The 18,007-nt window shown below is 35.8% G+C and overlaps 4 protein-coding genes across 7 annotated transcripts; 3 read left to right on the forward strand and 1 right to left on the reverse strand.

The window, feature by feature from the left end:
* Positions 1-1,990: 1,990 nt before the first annotated feature.
* Positions 1,991-5,287, forward strand: LOC8262077 (pentatricopeptide repeat-containing protein At2g20710, mitochondrial). 4 transcript variants are annotated; one of them, XR_007216811.1, is made up of 4 exons: positions 1,991-2,361; positions 2,813-4,126; positions 4,273-4,436; positions 4,680-5,287. XR_007216811.1 is itself a non-coding variant. In XM_015718427.2 (2 exons), exons 1-2 carry the CDS (start codon positions 2,116-2,118, stop codon positions 3,968-3,970), a joined length of 1,404 nt encoding a protein of 467 aa, XP_015573913.1. In that variant the 5' UTR covers positions 1,991-2,115; the 3' UTR covers positions 3,971-4,605. The 4 variants fall into 4 exon arrangements, 1 of the variants encoding a protein (XP_015573913.1); XR_001535131.2 differs by lacking the exon at positions 4,680-5,287 and having other exon boundaries at positions 4,273-4,605; XR_001535132.2 differs by lacking the exon at positions 4,680-5,287 and having other exon boundaries at positions 4,285-4,605.
* A 2,302-nt stretch (positions 5,288-7,589) lies between these two features.
* On the reverse strand, positions 7,590-8,081 carry LOC107261162. Its single transcript, XM_015718433.1, has one exon. The coding sequence runs from the start codon at positions 8,079-8,081 to the stop codon at positions 7,590-7,592; it is 492 nt and encodes a 163-aa protein (XP_015573919.1).
* A 2,632-nt stretch (positions 8,082-10,713) lies between these two features.
* LOC8262075 (pentatricopeptide repeat-containing protein At2g20710, mitochondrial) lies at positions 10,714-13,288 on the forward strand. Its single transcript, XM_002517881.4, has 2 exons — positions 10,714-11,205; positions 11,735-13,288. Exons 1-2 carry the CDS (start codon positions 10,903-10,905, stop codon positions 12,953-12,955), a joined length of 1,524 nt encoding a protein of 507 aa, XP_002517927.1. The 5' UTR covers positions 10,714-10,902; the 3' UTR covers positions 12,956-13,288.
* Positions 13,289-14,147: 859 nt separating this feature from the next.
* On the forward strand, positions 14,148-16,819 carry LOC8262074 (pentatricopeptide repeat-containing protein At2g20710, mitochondrial). Its single transcript, XM_002517880.4, has 2 exons — positions 14,148-14,853; positions 15,450-16,819. The coding sequence occupies exons 1-2, from the start codon at positions 14,578-14,580 to the stop codon at positions 16,686-16,688; spliced, it is 1,515 nt and encodes a 504-aa protein (XP_002517926.1). The 5' UTR covers positions 14,148-14,577; the 3' UTR covers positions 16,689-16,819.
* Positions 16,820-18,007: the final 1,188 nt, after the last annotated feature.

The raw sequence follows: 18,007 nt of genomic DNA on the forward strand, positions 1-18,007 counted from the left end.
GCTAACCACCAAATCAGGTAGAAGCCTGAAAGAGGTCTCCCTTCTGACTTGGTTAATTTATACATTGTGATTGCATGACCATGAAACAATATGCAAGAGTGTCTCCATAAACCGGAAAATGTCAAACCATCTAATTGTTAAATGAGACAACCCTGAGTGTGTACCATGAATGACTTGCCGCATGCTCATGAATCAGAGATATTAAATACAATAATTATCTGCTTTAGTCAACTCATACTTTAATCCCTAATTTATAATCTACAATTCCAAAGTCAATGGTTTTACGTCTGCATAGATGTGACCCCCTAACCTAGCAGACGAAATTAATTGAAAAATAATTGGTCAGAGTTGAGATTTCAGAACGTTTGAACCACATGCCTAAACTAGTTTCAGGAAAATTAAAATAGCTGGCTCATCAGAATTCTTCTCATTTGTATATTTAACTGAAGGATTACTTTTGCCGGCAACCCCATCCGACCGGAAAAATCCTAGTTGACAAGCCGGCCCATGCAATACCTGGCCATTTCACAGCAGCATATCTTTATATATAATTTTGTACCCTTTATCAATCCATAATACAGTAAATGCAAAGAAGATGGGTGATTCAAGCAGGTGCAAGAGTTTCATGTACTTCCTTATTGCTCTAGCTGTGGCTTTCACTCTCATCGAAGGTTCCCATCAGGCTCGACCGCTGCATCAGGGAAAGTTTTCACCATTCAGAACAGGGGGTCCATTCGACTCATCAGATGGAGTAAAGGCCCTTTTCTCAATGCTACCGAAGGGACCTTTGCCACCATCTGGACCTAGCCCCGACATCAACTAATAATAAAACCTCTATGGAATTGATTGCAAATGTTTTGAGTTATACATATATATATAATAGCAAGATTGAAGTACAAGTAGAATTTGTTCTATATATTCTTTTTGTTGGTTAAGCTGGTTGTCTCTTTTCTTACTTAGCAGAGTGTTTTTTAATTTGTTTATAAGAGGATGGCTACTTATGTATACATAAAGTTATGGTTGTTTGAGTTATGAGATAATACTTTTGTATCTTCTCGCTGTTTGATTGATGCGATTTCCAACTGCAAGTAGTTGTTCTTCTTCTTCTTCATGCATAACATTCTTCATCATCTAGCTTTTCTTGATACAAGTTATGTTTGTTCATTCAAAGGAAAAAAAGAAAAGTGATTAAACAAAGCCAATCAATCCATGAATACTCCAAGTATTAGCCATTGATCCGTTGATTACTCAGTCGACCCAGGGATCCAGCTACCAAAAATAAATTAATAAATAAATAAAGTCGAGCTCTATGCAACCCTTCACACAGGTCTCTACGTGCAGGTATGTTTTAAGGCCAGATTATATTACAGTGCAATTGATTTATCCTACGGATAATGTGCCTAGACTGAGTCTCCTTCAACTTCCGGAGGCAGCGGAAAAGCGATCCTAAAGAGAAACAAAGAATATGCAATTCCTGAGACAATTAGCAAGCAACTAAGCTGCGTAGTTTTTGAATTCCTAAACTTCAACTGTCCCCATATTAAACCCATAAAATCACAAGAAGAAAACACAGATATGATGTAACAACAGTCGTAGTGGCAAAAACAAGCACTTCAATTAAGTGCCAGTCAAGAGTGGTGGTGCCATGGCAATGTGTACCTTTCAATTCCAATCCATTCAAAGTATTTTAGATAACTATGAAAAATGAGATATGGGTTTTCTGCCTCTACTTCATTCGTTCTCGGTTGCTTTAGGAAAGAATTCGTGGTCTAAAACAATGGTGTTTATGTTATTTAATTTTTATAATTTATGTGCGTAATATATGAGAACGGTGAAGAAAAAATCTCATTATTTTGTGTTGATAACTGTTGCCGCCATTATTTAACAGTACTGGCCGTTCTAATTTGACAGTTATCAGGCCATAAGGCCCGTTCCAGCTTGATAAGGTAAAATATCCTTTTTTTTCCATGACGATTACAACTTGGACTCAAACGGCATCGTGCGGTGGAGTCGTGTCTGGTTTTTGTAACGACAGGTCGTGTGAAGGTTCCAAAATCCTTAAACCCTCTTTTTGATCCCAAAATTATTGAAAAGTAGAAATGTTTTTCGAGAAAAATGATAAATAAGCTTAGTTTCCCACTCAAATCTTCAAGGGTATTTTTCTCCACTAAAACCCAAATCCAATATTTTCCCAAAAACTCTTCATTGTATCATCAGATTGTAAACTTAAAAGATCCAAAAGCCTCAGTTATACCAGTTCTTGATCAATGGGTCAATGAAGGAAATACTGTTAGGAAAGCTCTACTTCGATCTCTCGTTAACCTCATGAAGGGTTTCAACCGCTTCAACCATGCTTTACAGGTCCCTTCTCTTTGTTTTTTTTTAAAACATTTTTTTATGCATTTCTTTTAAGAAAATCTGAGATAGGTTACCATTATTATGATTTTGGTTCATGTCCTGTGTTCAGTCAATGTTAGTTATATGATTCTAATAAAGCATCACTTATTCCAATGGATTTTACTGAGTCATGGCCTTACTGTTGATGAGGGTTGTGTTTAGCACATCCAATGTGACTGTTGAACAGGCTTTAACATGGTCATGGACCATTTCACTGTGTGGATGAGGTGTTTGTGCTTCATGCAGGCAAATAATCCTTAGCTCGCATTGGCAATGTATACATGAATGTCTTCTTTGTTCAGCATTCAACTGTGAATGCACTAAATTGTTCCTTCCTCCATGTTTATATAAAACAAATCCTAATTTCTGACCGTTCTTTTCTTTTTCTTCTCTTTTTGTTCCTTTTGTTGTTCAGATATCACAATGGATGGCTGATCGTCCAAACCTGACATTATCACCTAGTGATGTTGTCGTTAGGCTGGAGTTAGTCCATAGAATTTATGGATCAGCACATGCAGAAAAGTACTTCGAGAAACTCCCTGATAAGTTCAAATGCAGAGAAGTCTATTGTGCTCTTCTCAGTGGCTACGTGCAAGAAAGTTCTGTTCGGAAAGCAGAAGCAATTATGGAGGAAATGAGAGCGAAGGGAATGGCAAATTCATGTTTTCCTTACAATTTGCTGATCAACCTTTACCCTAAAAATGGAGATTATGAGAAGATCAACATGTTGATACAGGAAATGGAAACAAATGGAGTCGTTCGAGGTGCATACACAATGAGCAACTTAATGGCTGCTTATGTTGCTGCATCTAACATTTCTGGGATGGAACGAATATTGAATCAAATAGAAAAGGATCCCCAACTTGGTAATGACTGGAGAGTGTACTCAGTGGCCGCAAGTGGCTATCTGAAATTTGGGTTGATTGAAAAAGCTTTGACAATGTTAAGGAAATTGGAGGACGTGATGCCCCTTGAAAAGAAGACTTCGGCTTTTGATATTCTTGTTACTCTATATGGAAAGACTGGTAAAAGGGATGAGCTTTACCTAGTTTGGAATACATATAAGCCATTGATTGAGTTGAAGGAGACATCAGTTATGACCATGATTAGTTCTCTCTCGAAGCTGGATGATATTAAGGGTGCTGAAAAGATCTTTAGGGAGTGGGAGTCCCAGTGCATGATGTATGACTTTCGCGTACTAAATACACTTCTTTTTGCTTATTGCAGAAAGGGGCTTCTTAAGAAGGCTGAAGCGGCTGTAGAGAAAGCTGCTAAGGATAGAACACCTTGTGCAAGCAGTTGGGGTATATTGGCGATGGGGTACATAGAACATAATCAAATGTATAAGGCAGTTGAAATGTTGAAGAAAGCACTATCTATTTCAGGACAAGGCTGGAGGCCAAATTCCATGACCTTGACTGCCTGTTTGAACTTCTTGGAAAAACAAGGGGATGTTGAAGGAGTGGAGGAAGTTACAAAATTACTAAAGAGCTTGGAACCTTTGAATGAAGTCACTAAAGAGCTTGGAAACTTTGATGAGGGATATAATATATGGATTAATGAGGATGTATAGTGCTGCTGGAAGACCAGTCACCAAGGTGCATGACCAGATGAAGATGGGTGCTTTTGTTGCTAATGGAGATACACACAAGATCTGTGATCAAGATGGGAGACAATAACCAGAATTTTAATGAAGAGCTACCTACAGCTTTGGAGTTCACAAGCAAAGGTATGTCATCAGTTACAGCCCTGTTTGAAATCAGTTGTAGATGATCAAGGAGATGAGATTGAATATATTTCCTTGTTAAATCTGGAGATGTACTCTTGAGATTCTGTCCTAATACAGTTTGCTAATTACTATTTATTACATGCAAGATGTGAAAGCAGTTCCTCCATTTGAAGTGGTGATGATCTTTCTCCAATGGGATGATGCTATCAGTACTTGAGATAATCTCTGAGCAATATCACACAGTTTGAACACCGAGGCTTAACCACTTTTGGGTCACTGAGTTCATCTTCTGGAATGGGGTTAATATCATGTGAGCTTAGTATTTTTGTGTACTTTTTATTTGGGTAGTAGTGACATTCTACCAAAATGTCTAGCACATTGGCTTATCATTAGTCTTTGTAAATTTACTATTATGCACCAAGCCTTTGTAAATGTACTATTATGCACTTTCTAAATGTATAAAAGGACTGTGAATCCGATTTTGCTGTCTGGTAGGAAAACTCTTGTTCTGATGCTATTTAAATGATTTGCTGATGATTTATTCTTATTCCAGAGAAGGTATTTGATAAGATTTTGTGTAGAGAGTGAGAAAGGGCCTGATTCCACCTCTTGGCATCATTTGGCGGCTGGATATCATATAGGTGGTCGGATGATAAAAGCAACAGAAACAATGAAGAAAGCAATTTTAAAAAGTAAATCCAGATGGAAGCCGAGGTTGCATACATATAATGGTAGCCTGTATTCAGTATCTGAAAGAGCAGGGGGATGTAGGAACTGCAGAAAAGCTCTTGAAGATGATTAAGGAGCGTGGTGGATATTCAGAAAGTGCTTATGATGAATTAGCAAGTTGTAAAAGAAATTCTAACCTTGCAACCATTGCCCTATATCAGGTGGAAGACGATAATCAGAATTTTGGTGAAGAACTGCCTATAGCCTTGGAGTTCACTGTCTAGGGAAGCATCTGACGTTAGTTATTATAGTCCTGCTTGAAATCACTGTTAGATGATCAAGGATATGTTCTAATGCAGTTGCTAATCGCTAAGTTGCTATTAGTTGCTAATCACTAGAGATTTATACTTGGAATATGTTCCAATACAGTTGCTAATCACTGAGTTGCTATAAGTTGTATGTGAAGGGAGTTTCTCCATTATTTTTTGGAAACTCGGGCATGTTTTAGTGCTGGGATTGTGTTTAGATTTGATGGGAGCTCACTACCATCATATCTGTTAACATTAGCAGCATAAATGCTAAACAATAAATGCTAAACAATCAAAACCGATGTCAAGGGAAACCCCGGAAATCACCAAAAGGAAGCAAAGGTATAATAATGGGTTAAATGCACCGCTGGTATCAAACTTTTGTACCTTTTTTTAAATGGTACCAAATCTTTAATTTGTTTCTTTTTAGTATCATTCCTATTATTTCTGTATCTTCCGCCAGTACCAAAGAGGAATCTGACACTTATTTCCTGATGTGGCTGCCGGTTTTTGAATTGATAACACACGATTTACCACATCTGTTGCTGACTCAACAAATAGTTATCCAACTCAGCAATTAAAAACATCTAGTTTTTATTTCTAATTTATAACCCTAAACCCCAAATAAATATCCTAAATCAGGAAAATTTCCAAATTATGAAACCTAGTTTTTATTATATCAATCGATTTACTTTCTATAATAATCGATTTTGTAGCTTCCTTGTTCTTTATCGTGTCGTATTGGATTACATTGTGTTTAGTGTTGGAGTTAAGCCACTGATCTATATGTGCATGGTGACTTCGTTTGTCGAACTGAAAGTGAAGCTTGGTCTCTCGAACAGAAAGGAAATCCGGGTGCAAGTTTGGTTATGCTCTATTATAGTAAGTTTTGGGAATGTTGTTTTAGCTTACATTGATATGTTTTGAGTTGTAATGAAGAACCTTCTTCTTGTACATTTTCTTCATTTGTCATTTTATTAACTTAAAAATGGACAGTGGTGAATCTGACCTTACAACTGAGCTGCTGAATGAGTACAAGAATGGATTAATTTGCTAAATTCAAAGCTGCAGAAAATGAAAGAAGAAAGAAGGAGCATGAAGTGCAGAATGGACCTGTCTAAGCTTGGTTGTTATGGTGTGGCTAGGATTGTTATTTTTAAGATATAGCTTTACTTAAAGATGTACTTTGGATACAGTAGTATTTACAATTACTGTTACTCGTGTAATTTACTGATGAATGAATGAAATGATAAATGAGTATTTGGTTTTTACAGTAGTTGATTAATATTGCTTCATTTGAATGTTACTGTTATGATAAATATGCACAGACATGTCCTATATAGAGCAATCCTCGCAACAGACAAATTGAGTGAAAATAATCGTACTCTGTTGATTACTTTAAATAATGAAATATTTAAACAAAAAGTGAATGGATGTGGAAACTCTGTCCACATAAACCCTACACCCAAGGCTGTCAAAAGCCATTACAAAAAATGAAATTCTATCAAAGGACCACATGCTAGGTCCACACATGTATTAACATATTAACAACACAACAACCAAAATAAACATTATTTTTTAGGGTTTCCAATTGTAATTCCTTTGTTCTTTGCATTTCCTGGAGACACCCAAACTCTCTTCTTTGTTGAAACACTTCCATCAATCTTTTGTTTTCCTTTGTCTTGTTTTATTATTGTGGTAACTCCTTCAACTCCAAGATTTTTGCTCAACAACCCTGAGGATTTGAAAGTCTTTTTTTCTTTCGCTTCAGTTCCTCCTTTATGTGTTTCTGAAAGTCTTACAATGGCCAGATCTGGTGGCAGCTCACTCAACAAATCATTAATGCTTTTACTCTTCTTGCTGGTAGGTTTTGAAGGTGATGTAGTAGAGTGAACTGCAGGTTTTTCTGATTCTTTTGCTGATGGTGTTACATTGAATAACCGTATAATAAAGTCTCAAGTTAGCAAACAGTTGACATTACTGAATAAATATTATAGGTGACATATTACTTACCTGTGACAATGGTATTAGCGGTGACAAATTATCAAATGTTGAAGTTGTCCCTAAAGGAGCTGTGTCTGTAGGAGCTACATTATCAGGTTGGTCATCTACATTCTGTGTAGCAGTAGTTGCAGCATTTGATTCCTTTTCCTTTTGCTGTTTTTTTTTGTCTTCCTCTTCACCTACAATAAGAAAGAAAGAAATTGAAGGGGTATTATATACCAATTGGATATAAGTTACCAATGTTTGGTATCAATTGGATGTAAGTTACCAATGTTTGGTACAAATTGAATATAAAAGAAGACAGTTTGGTACCAATTGGGTATACTTACAGGCATAAGTAAATGAGAAGAATGGCATACTTACAGGTAGTTTTTCCCTCCTTGTAGAAGCACCAGCACCATGAAACCTCTTGTTGTGGCTTTTAGCACCACAAACTGTGCATGTCATCACAGAGCCCTTCTTGGTGACCTTACCATTTTTTATCAGACCTCCATCTCTTCTTCCTCTAACCTTCTCTTTCTAGCAGGTCTGCCTTTTCTAGGTTTTATTGGTTTGGGGGGTAAGACTAGTGGGGCAGTTGCCTTGAGCCAAAATTCTTTATTGGTGGTTGGGTTAATCAAATGGCTATAGTATTTTAGGTATGTTTCGACCTTGTAGAAGTCATGTATATAAAATTCAGGGTTCTCATTGTTATACCAAATTGCACATACAGTATGACAACAAGGTATTCCAGTTAGATCCCACCTCCTACATGTGCATGTCATTTCTTGTTTGTCAACTACAAACCGTCCCCCTAGGCCAACCACTTGAAATCTCTCACCTCCAGACCACTCTGTTGTAAACATACAACAAAATTCTTTGCTTTTTTCTAGTTTTTTCAATATCTTAGGGCAGTAAGCAGATGCCACTCTTTTCATAGCATCCTTGTTCTTATGTATCCTCTTCATTAATTTTGTTCTTACAACCTCATTCATAGCTATCACACCCTTGCTTCTAGCATCTAAGATAAAATTGTTAAAACACTCACATAAGTTATTTAACAACATGTCACACTTAGCATCGGTCCTAAAATGAGATCTAGACCAGTGATGAGGAGGGATGCTATTCATATAGTTATGTTCGATGTGATGCTGCTGCAAACTTCTCCATTATTCTTTGAAAAATCTGGATATAACTTGCCTTAGCAGCACCCCACACAAGTTCTTTTAACCCTAGACTATTAAATTTTTTTCTAAAATTATTATGCACATGTCTAACACAAAATCTATATTAAGAATTAGGGAATAGTTCTTCAATGGCAGGAATAAGACCCTATTCTAAAAGAACAACACACAATTAATACCATTATGCCAAAATATATGAGGGAATAGAAAAGCAAATTGTGAATACCTTCTGCCTGTCAGTCATAAACACCCATTGATAACTGTTTGTTATCCCTACATCTTGAGCTAGCAGCTCCAAAAACCATTTTCAGTTCTCCTTGTTTTCTTTTTGCACAATACACCATTCAATTGGGTAGATGCAGTCATTTGCATCTAAACCAACAGCTGTGAGAAGCTGTCCTCCAAATACTCCTTTCAGCCAACAACCATCTAAAGATATGAAAGGACTACAAAACTTAAATCATTCCCTCAATGCAGCAAAGCACACATACATGCTGTTAAAAACACCTTCATTCAAACCAAAAACTATTGTGCTTCCTGGATTACTTCTCAAGAGTTCTAGCTTGTAATCATGAAGGCTAGAAAGCTGTTCTGTCTCATCACCATTGATAAATGTCAAAGTAGCATTTCTTGCTCTCCATGCTTTTAATCTGGACACTTCAACACCACAATCTTCTTTTACAGCTCTGAATCTTTCAACATATTGTTCAGCTATCCAATTGGCATTAACATGCCTATTGTATGCCTCTCTTGAACAATTATGGATGAAATTGACTGACTTTATCTACACTGTTTGTTTGTCTGAGTTCAGTAGGTAGGCCCAAATGAAAAATTGGCATCCTTTCTTACATTTTTCCTTGCATTTCTGCCTTGTATTTGGCCCAAATATAACCTGATTTCTGCTTTTGATTGATGAGCTCTTCACAGCATCCTTGAATTGTTTGAAGGAACTGAAGAGCATTCCAATCTTGAACCAGGGATTTACCATGTTAGTCTCCTCATTAAACACAGGCCATTTCTGCTTCCTTGAATCTGCATCGTTGTGTTCAGATGAGGAGCATGACACCAGCTCATCTGATGGACCATAAACTGTTGCATCTGTTTCTTCAGACAACTCCTCAGCAGATTGCCTAGCACTTCTAGAACCAGATAGTATGTCCCTCTCAAGCTCCTTATCAACAAACTCATCAAATATGGCATCATCATCAGCATCTTCATCCCTCAGGTCATAATCAGAGTCCACAAACTCACTATCCTCTGAATTTGCATCATTATCCTTACAGCTGCCATCATCCTTATTTTTCACAGCCTCCTCCCTAGCTTCTTCCCCACTTTCTACCCCACCTTCTGCCCTAGCTTCTTCCCTAGCTTTTTCTTTTATTTCCCACTTATCCCTACTACATATATGCATTAATTTAGAACCCTCCACATTCATTGCCATTTCTAAAGCATTCTTATCAATTTCAAGGCTTCTCAACCCATCACTTATACTCTTTGTAGGATCGTTCCACATAATCAGCTTTGTTTCAGGATTCAGTCCTAGCTCTCTAGCCATTGAATCAATTTCTATTCTGGATATCTTATCTAAACTATAAAAATCCACAGCTCCTATATCCCATAGCTTAGGTTCACCTCTAACATCAACTCCATAATCATGCCAATATAAAGTGAAGTATTCGGAATTAGGCACTGCAAAATAAATTAATTAAACAAATGTGAAACAACCACACACAAGCAGTGTTTATAAACAAACATCATCAACATTCTTTGCATTTTTAAAAAGGAATTAGGAAAAACCCTAGCCTCTGCATTGTTAACTTCCAAATAAATGCAACATGCATTACTCAATGAAAGATGCAGAATAGCTTTCAATAACCACAGAATAACTATCGGTCCGCTTGTACTTACAGTATAGTGGTGGATCTTCGGCTTTCTCCCTTACTCGCCAGTCGAGTGTCATTGTTCTACAATGTTGCAATGTCCAGGTATGAAGAAGAAGGTCAGAGAAGAGAAACGAGAGATTCAGAGATTGTTGACAATGGAGGTGGAAGTCGAGCGGTTTGTGTTGATTTTTGAGGTTTGGTACCACCGGTTACTTTTAGGTTAGCTTAGAGGAAGAAATCAATTTCATTACAATTTCTCTCAATTTTTTAGCTCAAATTTAAGGTAATTAGTTAATTGCTGACTAGGATTAAGTTGTTGAGTCAGCAACGGGTCTGTTATCAATTCAAAATCCAGCAGCCACATCAACAAATAAGTGTCGGATTCCTCTTCGGTACTGGCGGAAGATACAAAATTAATAAGAGTGGTACCAAAAAGAAATAAATTGAAGATTTGGTACCATTTGGAAAAAAGTGCAAAAATTTGATACCATCTGTGCAATTAACCCATATAATAATAGTAGTCATGCACATTCATACCGGCAAAACCAAGATACCCAATAAAGTCTAATGGCGGCATGTTAGATTACATGCTTTCAGCATTTGAAAACAGTATCGTTCCTAATGAGATTCCATTGTTGATACGACGTGTCGTTTAAAGGCTCAACTAAAAAGATCTCACTGCAAAATCCTTACACCTAGAGCTAAACCCTCTTCTGGCTTCCCAAAAACCCATTCATAAAGAAGAAAAAATGGAAATGATAAAGAGAAAAATCAAGCTTCATTTCTCACCCAAAATAATTTCCAGATGGAACCCAAATCCCCAATTCTACTTTTCGTCACTATTCTTCTCCACACGTTCCCAAACCCAATCTTCTTCTTCTTCAGAAAGTTCAAAATTATATGATCGAATTCAAATTGTAAGGGACCCAAAAGAGTCGATTATACCAGTCCTAAATCAATGGGTTAGTGAAGGACACACTGTTGGCAAAGCCTTACTTCAATCTCTTGTTCATCTCATGAAGGGTTATAAGCGCTTCAATCATGCTTTAGAGGTCTCCTTTTTTCCCTCTTTATCTGTTTAATTTAGTCCTTTCCTTTGAAGCAATAAATGTTCAATCTTTTTTTATGGCTTGCACGCTCTTTATTTATGTCCTTAAATTTTATATTTATATGGACCTGCTAATATGAAAAATTAGCAGTAGTTGATGAAGTTCAAGATTGGATGTTTTTTGCCTACATGACTTTATCGGTTGTATGCTGGTTAAGATTTATATGATTATGTCAAAGAGTCCCAGAGATCATGATTCTGTGCGTCTTATTGTTGATGGGCATTGTGTTCGCCATATTCAACCTGAGTAACAAATTGAAGCCATAAAGATTCAGGCTACTACCATATCATGACCTCAATGAGGTGCTCGTGTATATTGCCATTAATAATTAGTCCTAGTCTTAAATTAATTGGCATTGTCTGCATGAATCGTTTTTCTCCAGCATTTGGCTGTGAACTCATTAAGTTGTACCTCTATGCTTATGTAATTCAAGTCCCAATTTCTGACCTTTCTAGTTCCTTTTGTTATTCAGATGTCACATTGGATGACTGATTGTCGATACTTCTCATTATCACCCAGTGATGTTGCAGTTAGGTTGGAGTTAATTTATAGAGTTTATGGATCAGCACATGCAGAAATGTACTTTGAGAAGATTTCAGATAAGCTAAAAAGTGGCAATGTATATGGTGCTCTTCTCAGTGGCTATGTGCGAGAAAATTCTGTTCAGAAAGCAGAAGCAGTTTTACAGGAAATGAGGGAGAAGGGAATAGCAACATCATCCTTCCCTTACAACATAATGATCAACCTTTATGCTCAAAATGGAGCGTTTGAGAAAATTGACATATTAAAAGAGGAAATGGAAAGAAATGGAATCCCTCAAGATAAGTACACCATGAGGAACCTAATGGCCGCTTATGTTGCTGCATCTGATATTTCTGGGATGGAAAGAATCTTAAATCAACTAGAAACGCATCCTCAACTTGGTCATGGTTGGCAAGCGTATTCAGTGGCTGCAAGTGGCTATCTGAAAGTTGGATTGATTGAGAAAGCTTTAAAAATGTTAAGGAAAATGGAGGAAACAATGCCTATTGGGAAGAAGACATCGGCATTTAATTATCTTCTTACTCTCTATGCCAAAACGGGAAGAAAGGATGAGCTTTACCGAGTTTGGAATAGCTATAAGCCATTAGCTGAGGTGAAGGAGACACAATTTTGTTGCATGATTAGCTCTCTCGAGAAGGTGGATGATATCGAGGGAGCTGAAAGGATCTTTGAGGAGTGGGAGTCCCAATGCATGATGTATGATTTTCGCGTACTAAATAAGCTTCTCCTTGCTTATTGCAGAAAGGGGCTTTATACAAAGGCTGAAGCAGCTTTCAAGAAAGCTGCAGAGGGAAGAACACCATACGCAAGCACCTGGATTACAATGGCAATGAGCTATATAGGGCAAAATCAAATGTCCAAGGCAGTTGAGATGCTGAAAAAAGCAATATCAGTTTCAAGAAAAGGTTGGAAGCCAAATCCTATCACTTTGACTACCTGTTTAGACTACTTGGAAGAACAAGGAGATGTTGAAGGCATAGAGGAAATTGTAAAGTCATTAAAGAGCACAGAGTCCTTGACGAGGGATATATATCATAGATTAGTGAGGACATATACTGCTGCTGGAATACCAGTCACTAAGGTTATCGATAAGATGAAGATGGATAACATTGCTGCTGATGAAGAAACACACAAGATCCTTGAAAGCTAACCCAAGTACATAATAACCTGGTAGAACTGGCTATATTAATCCTAGAAAGACCTTGTTGATGCCATCAATACTCTTGATTTTCACATTTTTATTGACTTCTGCACTAACACAAACAGTTTTGGATCACTGAATTTAATCTTTTGGAATGGTCTTATGTCATGTGAACTTTCCCCTTCCTCACTTTTTGGTAGTACTTATTTGGCAGTGAGAGTAACAAAATGTCCTGTGCTTCTACTTAATATGAACACTTGTGCACTTCGTTATGTATATTCTTTTTTTCCTTTTATTATTGTTAATGTTATTTGAACGTTATACTATTATACATATATAGTATGAGTAATGTGTTCTTGTTGTAATTATTATTCATTGACGGGTAAACGGCCGTGAGCTACTACACTAATATTTATACTTTTATAGAAAATTTAAATTATAAATGAGAATATTGTTATTGATATTTATATTTTTAATGACCTCTTAATTTTGATTTACAAGAAAATTTAATTTATCATTGTTTTTTAAAAATAAAATTATCAGTATTGGGATCCATTCGAATATAGAATATTATTTATAGACAAACAACTAAAAGATTTTAGGGTTTTGGTGTATACTAATAAAAAAATAAAAAATTCAGTCTATGAATAAGACCTAGAACATAGACTCTAATTTACATAAACTAAAGATATTAGAAAATTATGCTAAAACTAAAAAAGAAAATAAAACATCAAATATAACTATCTCTAGTAACCATCTCTAATAGCAATCAAAATAAAATGCACTAAAAATAAAATGCACTAAAACCTTCTATGATCATATGATTAATATCAAATAAAATTTATAATTATAAAAAGATAAATAGAGATTTAAATACTTAAAAAAATTATTTAATAATTAATTTTATTAATAAATGATAGCAATCAGAAATAAGATATATTAATTATTTTATCATATATTATATAAAATAAAATTTTAAAAAATAATAATATTATAAAAAGAAATATAATATAATATATATATTATAATAGAAAATATTTTCTTAAGTATTTGTAAAAGCATTTGGGGTAAAAAATGCAAACCCACTTATGCACATTTTAATTAGGTATATATGGGCTATGTATTACTTATTTATTCATGCCAACAAGAATAAAAAAAGTTTGTACATATATATGTTGTAGTTTGATAGGTAATTATGCGTCATCCATGAAATATTTCAATTTGGTAATTATCTTTTTATTAATATATAGTTTTGATAGATATTTATTAGGTTCATAAATTAATCTGAAAGTTGATTTTATTAATACGCAGGAAATGTAGAAAACATTTTCCAACCGATTTTTAGTTTTCCATCAAAACACCAAAAAATAAGTTAGTTTTTATGAAACAAATCAAGCCTTAGACTCACCTAAAAAGCTCGAATCTGGAGCCCAATTAACAAAAAAAAAATTGTGGGGCAACAAAAATTTAATCTCTTAACTAGAAAATCTAATAACAAAATTCAAAATAATTAAAACCTAAAACCCTTCTTCAACCCTTAATCCTTCTCACTCTCAGTCTCTCACAAGCACCTTTCTGCTGAAAAAAAAAAAAAAAAAAGAAATTATAATAAATCTGCCAGCTTTAGCTTCATGAAGCTGCTGCGTCTGGGATCAAATAGTAACCTATGGCAAAGTGGCTATCAAATTTTAAGGGCTCAATTTTTGTCCACTTCCACTTATTCTTTATCATCGTCAGCTCCAATAGACACTCTGTATGGTAGGATATCGAAGGCAGGAAAGCCATCGATCTCAATAGTTCCAATTCTGGAGAAATGGCTTGAAGAAGGTAATGATGTTAAGAAGCCCGAGCTTCAAAAATTTGTCAAGCAGCTTCGCAAGTACCGTCGCTTTACTCACGCCCTTCAGGTCTCTCATTTCTTTTTGTTTCTTTTCTTTTCCTATTTGTACCCATTTTCCCTTTTCATGTTCAGATTTTTATCATGTCAACAGATATTGGTATCATGAGTTTGATGGGCAATTTAATTTATGTGAAAAGTTTGGTGCTTTTTGACTGATACGTGAAGTCTAGATAAGTAACATGATGTGGGTGTTGAAATTGGCAATTTAAATTTTCTGAAGTCAAATCTGTGTAGGAAAAGATTGGCACTTTTCAGCTGATATATGGGTATCAATATGATAAAAAAATGATAGTGTTGTATCAATTCCCAGAATATTTGATCTTGTACAGAATACATTAGAAAATGACGATTCTAATTAGAAACATAGGTTAGGAAAGTTGTCTGATAAAGTTCAGGCTCCTAGTATTGCAACTGTTCTTACAGGTGTTTCTTTTTCTTCTTTTTTTTCTTTTTTCTGTTCTGAAAATTAAAATGCTATATTACTGTTTATGGGTTGTGCATTGTCATTAAAATTTGTTTCCCCAATTACCATGCGAACATCAATTGTGGGATAGTCTTATAGCTGTTGTGAAATACCTGAACCTTGTCTTGTTTTAATATTAGGTATCAGAATGGATGACTGACAAAAAGGGCTGTAGCCTATTACCTGGTGATGTTGCAGTCCGGCTTGATTTGATCTCAAAAGTTCATGGCTTGGTAAAAGCAGAGGAATATTTTAACAGCATTCCAGATACGTCAAGAGACCGCCAGGTTTATGGAGCTCTTTTAAATTGCTGCGCACACTCGAAACTTTTGGGAAAAGCAGAGGCCACTATGCAGAAGATGAAAGATTTGGGGTTTGTAAAAAATTCGCTTTCTTACAATGTAATGCTAAGTCTTTATTCACATATGGGTAATTATGAGAAACTAGATCCTCTAGTGCAAGAGATGGAAGAAAATGGCATAAGTTGTGACAGGATCACATACTGCATCCGGTTGAACGCTTGTGTAAACTCTTCTGACATTGAGGGAATGGAGAAGCTTCTAATGAAGATGGAAGTGGATCCTAATATCAGTGTGGGCTTCCATGCTTATGTAATTGCAGCAAATGGTTATTTGAAAGCAGGCCTAGTTGACAAAACTCTAATCATGTTGAAGAGATCAGAGCAGTTAATCAGCGGTAACACAAGAAGGTTTGCTTACGAATTTCTCCTCACTTTATATACAGCTAGTGGGAATAAAGCTGAAGTCTATCGTATTTGGAACAAGTACAAGGAAATTGGCAGATTCTTCAACTCAGGCTATATATGTATGATAAGTTCATTGCTGAAGTTGGATGATATAGATGGTGCTGAGAGGATCTTTGAGGAGTGGGATTCTAAGAAAGTGCTTTTTGACATTCGCATTCCAAATTCGATGGTTAACGTGTATTCCAGAAAAGGTCATTTGGAAAAGGCTGAGACATACATAAACAAGATAGTTGCAAGTGGGGAGGAGCCTGATGCTACTTCATGGAATCATCTGGCAGCTGGATATCATTCGAGTGGTCAGATGACAAAAGCAGTAGAAACAATAAGGAAAGCAATCTCAGTTAGTAAACCAGGATGGAAGCCCAGCCTTCTTACATTGTCCGCCTGTCTTGAGTTTTTGAAAGGGCAGGGAGATGCAGAAACACTGGAAGAGCTTTTGAAGATCGCTAAAGAGCATTGCTGTTTTTCTGCAGGTGCTTATGCTAAATTATCAAGTTGTATTGACAATGAAAACCTCACAACCATTGCCCTTGATCAAATGGAAGAAGATTATCAGAATTTCAGTGAAGAACCACCTGCAGCCTTGGGGTTCATAGAAAAGGGAAGCACCTGAATTATGACATTAGTTACAGCTTTTTATGATAAACTATTACTTTCTTAATTACAATGAGTATTTGGTAGTGAACATCCTATTATCATCTATTTGAGGTTTATTAATTAACCTTTGCTTTCCGCGGTTCGAAATGTTGTCAAATGATCCAGGAGATATAGCTATCAATCGATTCTTGTTAAGATCTAGAGATATGTTATGAGAGGAATATGTTCTAATACCATTTTTCTTTTTACTGATTAAATCTGTTTCATATCACAAACTCAGTTGGGCTTCAGTTATTCAAGTTTAGGCATGAGGCCACTGAGGTTGTATAATTTGGGATAAGAATTCGACCAACCCTACTTATAACTAAAAATGTATATCTTTTTAAGCGTAGCATTTTTTGTATGGACCAAATTTATCCGACGGACTTTATAGAAACAATATTTTTAAATTCGTCCAAGAAATAGTTAGATTTAACTAGTTTGGGTTTATATACATCTAATATATATATTTGGAAGCGAAGGTCATATATCATATGTGATTTGTAGTGCGTTTGCCAGCTTGTCAGGAGGGAGGCTTTGCCATTCGAATTAGGACTCAAACTTGAAAATGGGTGTTTTACTACTAATCATAAATTTAATATTGATAAAATAGGATTATCGGTCGTGTCAAACTGTTAACTTTTGATCCAAATTTATCTGAGTTATATAAAATTTTGATAAATTAGCAAAATCGAACATTTTAAGACGTGTTATTTGGACTTATAGATAAGGTCTACCTAAATCCCTAAATAAATCCAAAAAACTTTAATAGTAACATCAAATTCTTCAGTGACATCACTAAACTATAACATAATTAGCTAATGTTATAACAAAATTGGTGAGCCAGCTCCATCTTAAAAAAAAAGAAATATCTTTCTCTCTCACTGAGTCCTCACCTCCAACGATCATGTACACAATTTGTCAAATTCATCTCATATTCTAACTTGATTGTCGAAGGGCCACTTTAGACACAAAATCTATTGGCTCGCTAATCATCTCTTATTCTCCTTATGACAGGGTAGCTCTCATCAAACCGACCCTAGCTCTAGACAAATCCATCAAATACCAATTGAACTATGAAAGCCTTTTGATCACTACAACTTTTAGAAAACAGGCAATGCCTCGTATTTATAATCTTTGGTGAAGGATAAATATATAAATACAAGCCTGGATTTTTCGGGTGCACCAAACGAATCCAATTGTGATTGATACTTGTCATGTGTCATTCAACGGCTTATAAATGAGGTAGCAAAATATGGATGAGATGTTGGAACCCCCCCGGCTGGCATTAAAGTG

The sequence above is a fragment of the Ricinus communis genome, chromosome 7 (assembly GCF_019578655.1).
Source record: "Ricinus communis isolate WT05 ecotype wild-type chromosome 7, ASM1957865v1, whole genome shotgun sequence".
Classification (NCBI taxonomy): domain Eukaryota; kingdom Viridiplantae; phylum Streptophyta; class Magnoliopsida; order Malpighiales; family Euphorbiaceae; genus Ricinus; species Ricinus communis.

Excerpts from the sequence above, each read along its gene's own strand:
- LOC8262077 (XM_015718427.2), top strand. The coding sequence starts at position 2,116 with ATGATAAATAAGCTTAGTTTCCCACTCAAATCTTCAAGGGTATTTTTC. Across the intron at positions 2,362-2,812 it reads GCTTCAACCATGCTTTACAG|ATATCACAATGGATGGCTGA; the intron begins GTCCCTTCTCTT and ends TTTGTTGTTCAG.
- LOC8262075 (XM_002517881.4), top strand. The coding sequence starts at position 10,903 with ATGGAAATGATAAAGAGAAAAATCAAGCTTCATTTCTCACCCAAAATA. Across the intron at positions 11,206-11,734 it reads GCTTCAATCATGCTTTAGAG|ATGTCACATTGGATGACTGA; the intron begins GTCTCCTTTTTT and ends TTTGTTATTCAG.
- LOC8262074 (XM_002517880.4), top strand. The coding sequence starts at position 14,578 with ATGAAGCTGCTGCGTCTGGGATCAAATAGTAACCTATGGCAAAGTGGC. Across the intron at positions 14,854-15,449 it reads GCTTTACTCACGCCCTTCAG|GTATCAGAATGGATGACTGA; the intron begins GTCTCTCATTTC and ends TTTTAATATTAG.
- LOC107261162 (XM_015718433.1), bottom strand. The coding sequence starts at position 8,081 with ATGAATGAGGTTGTAAGAACAAAATTAATGAAGAGGATACATAAGAAC.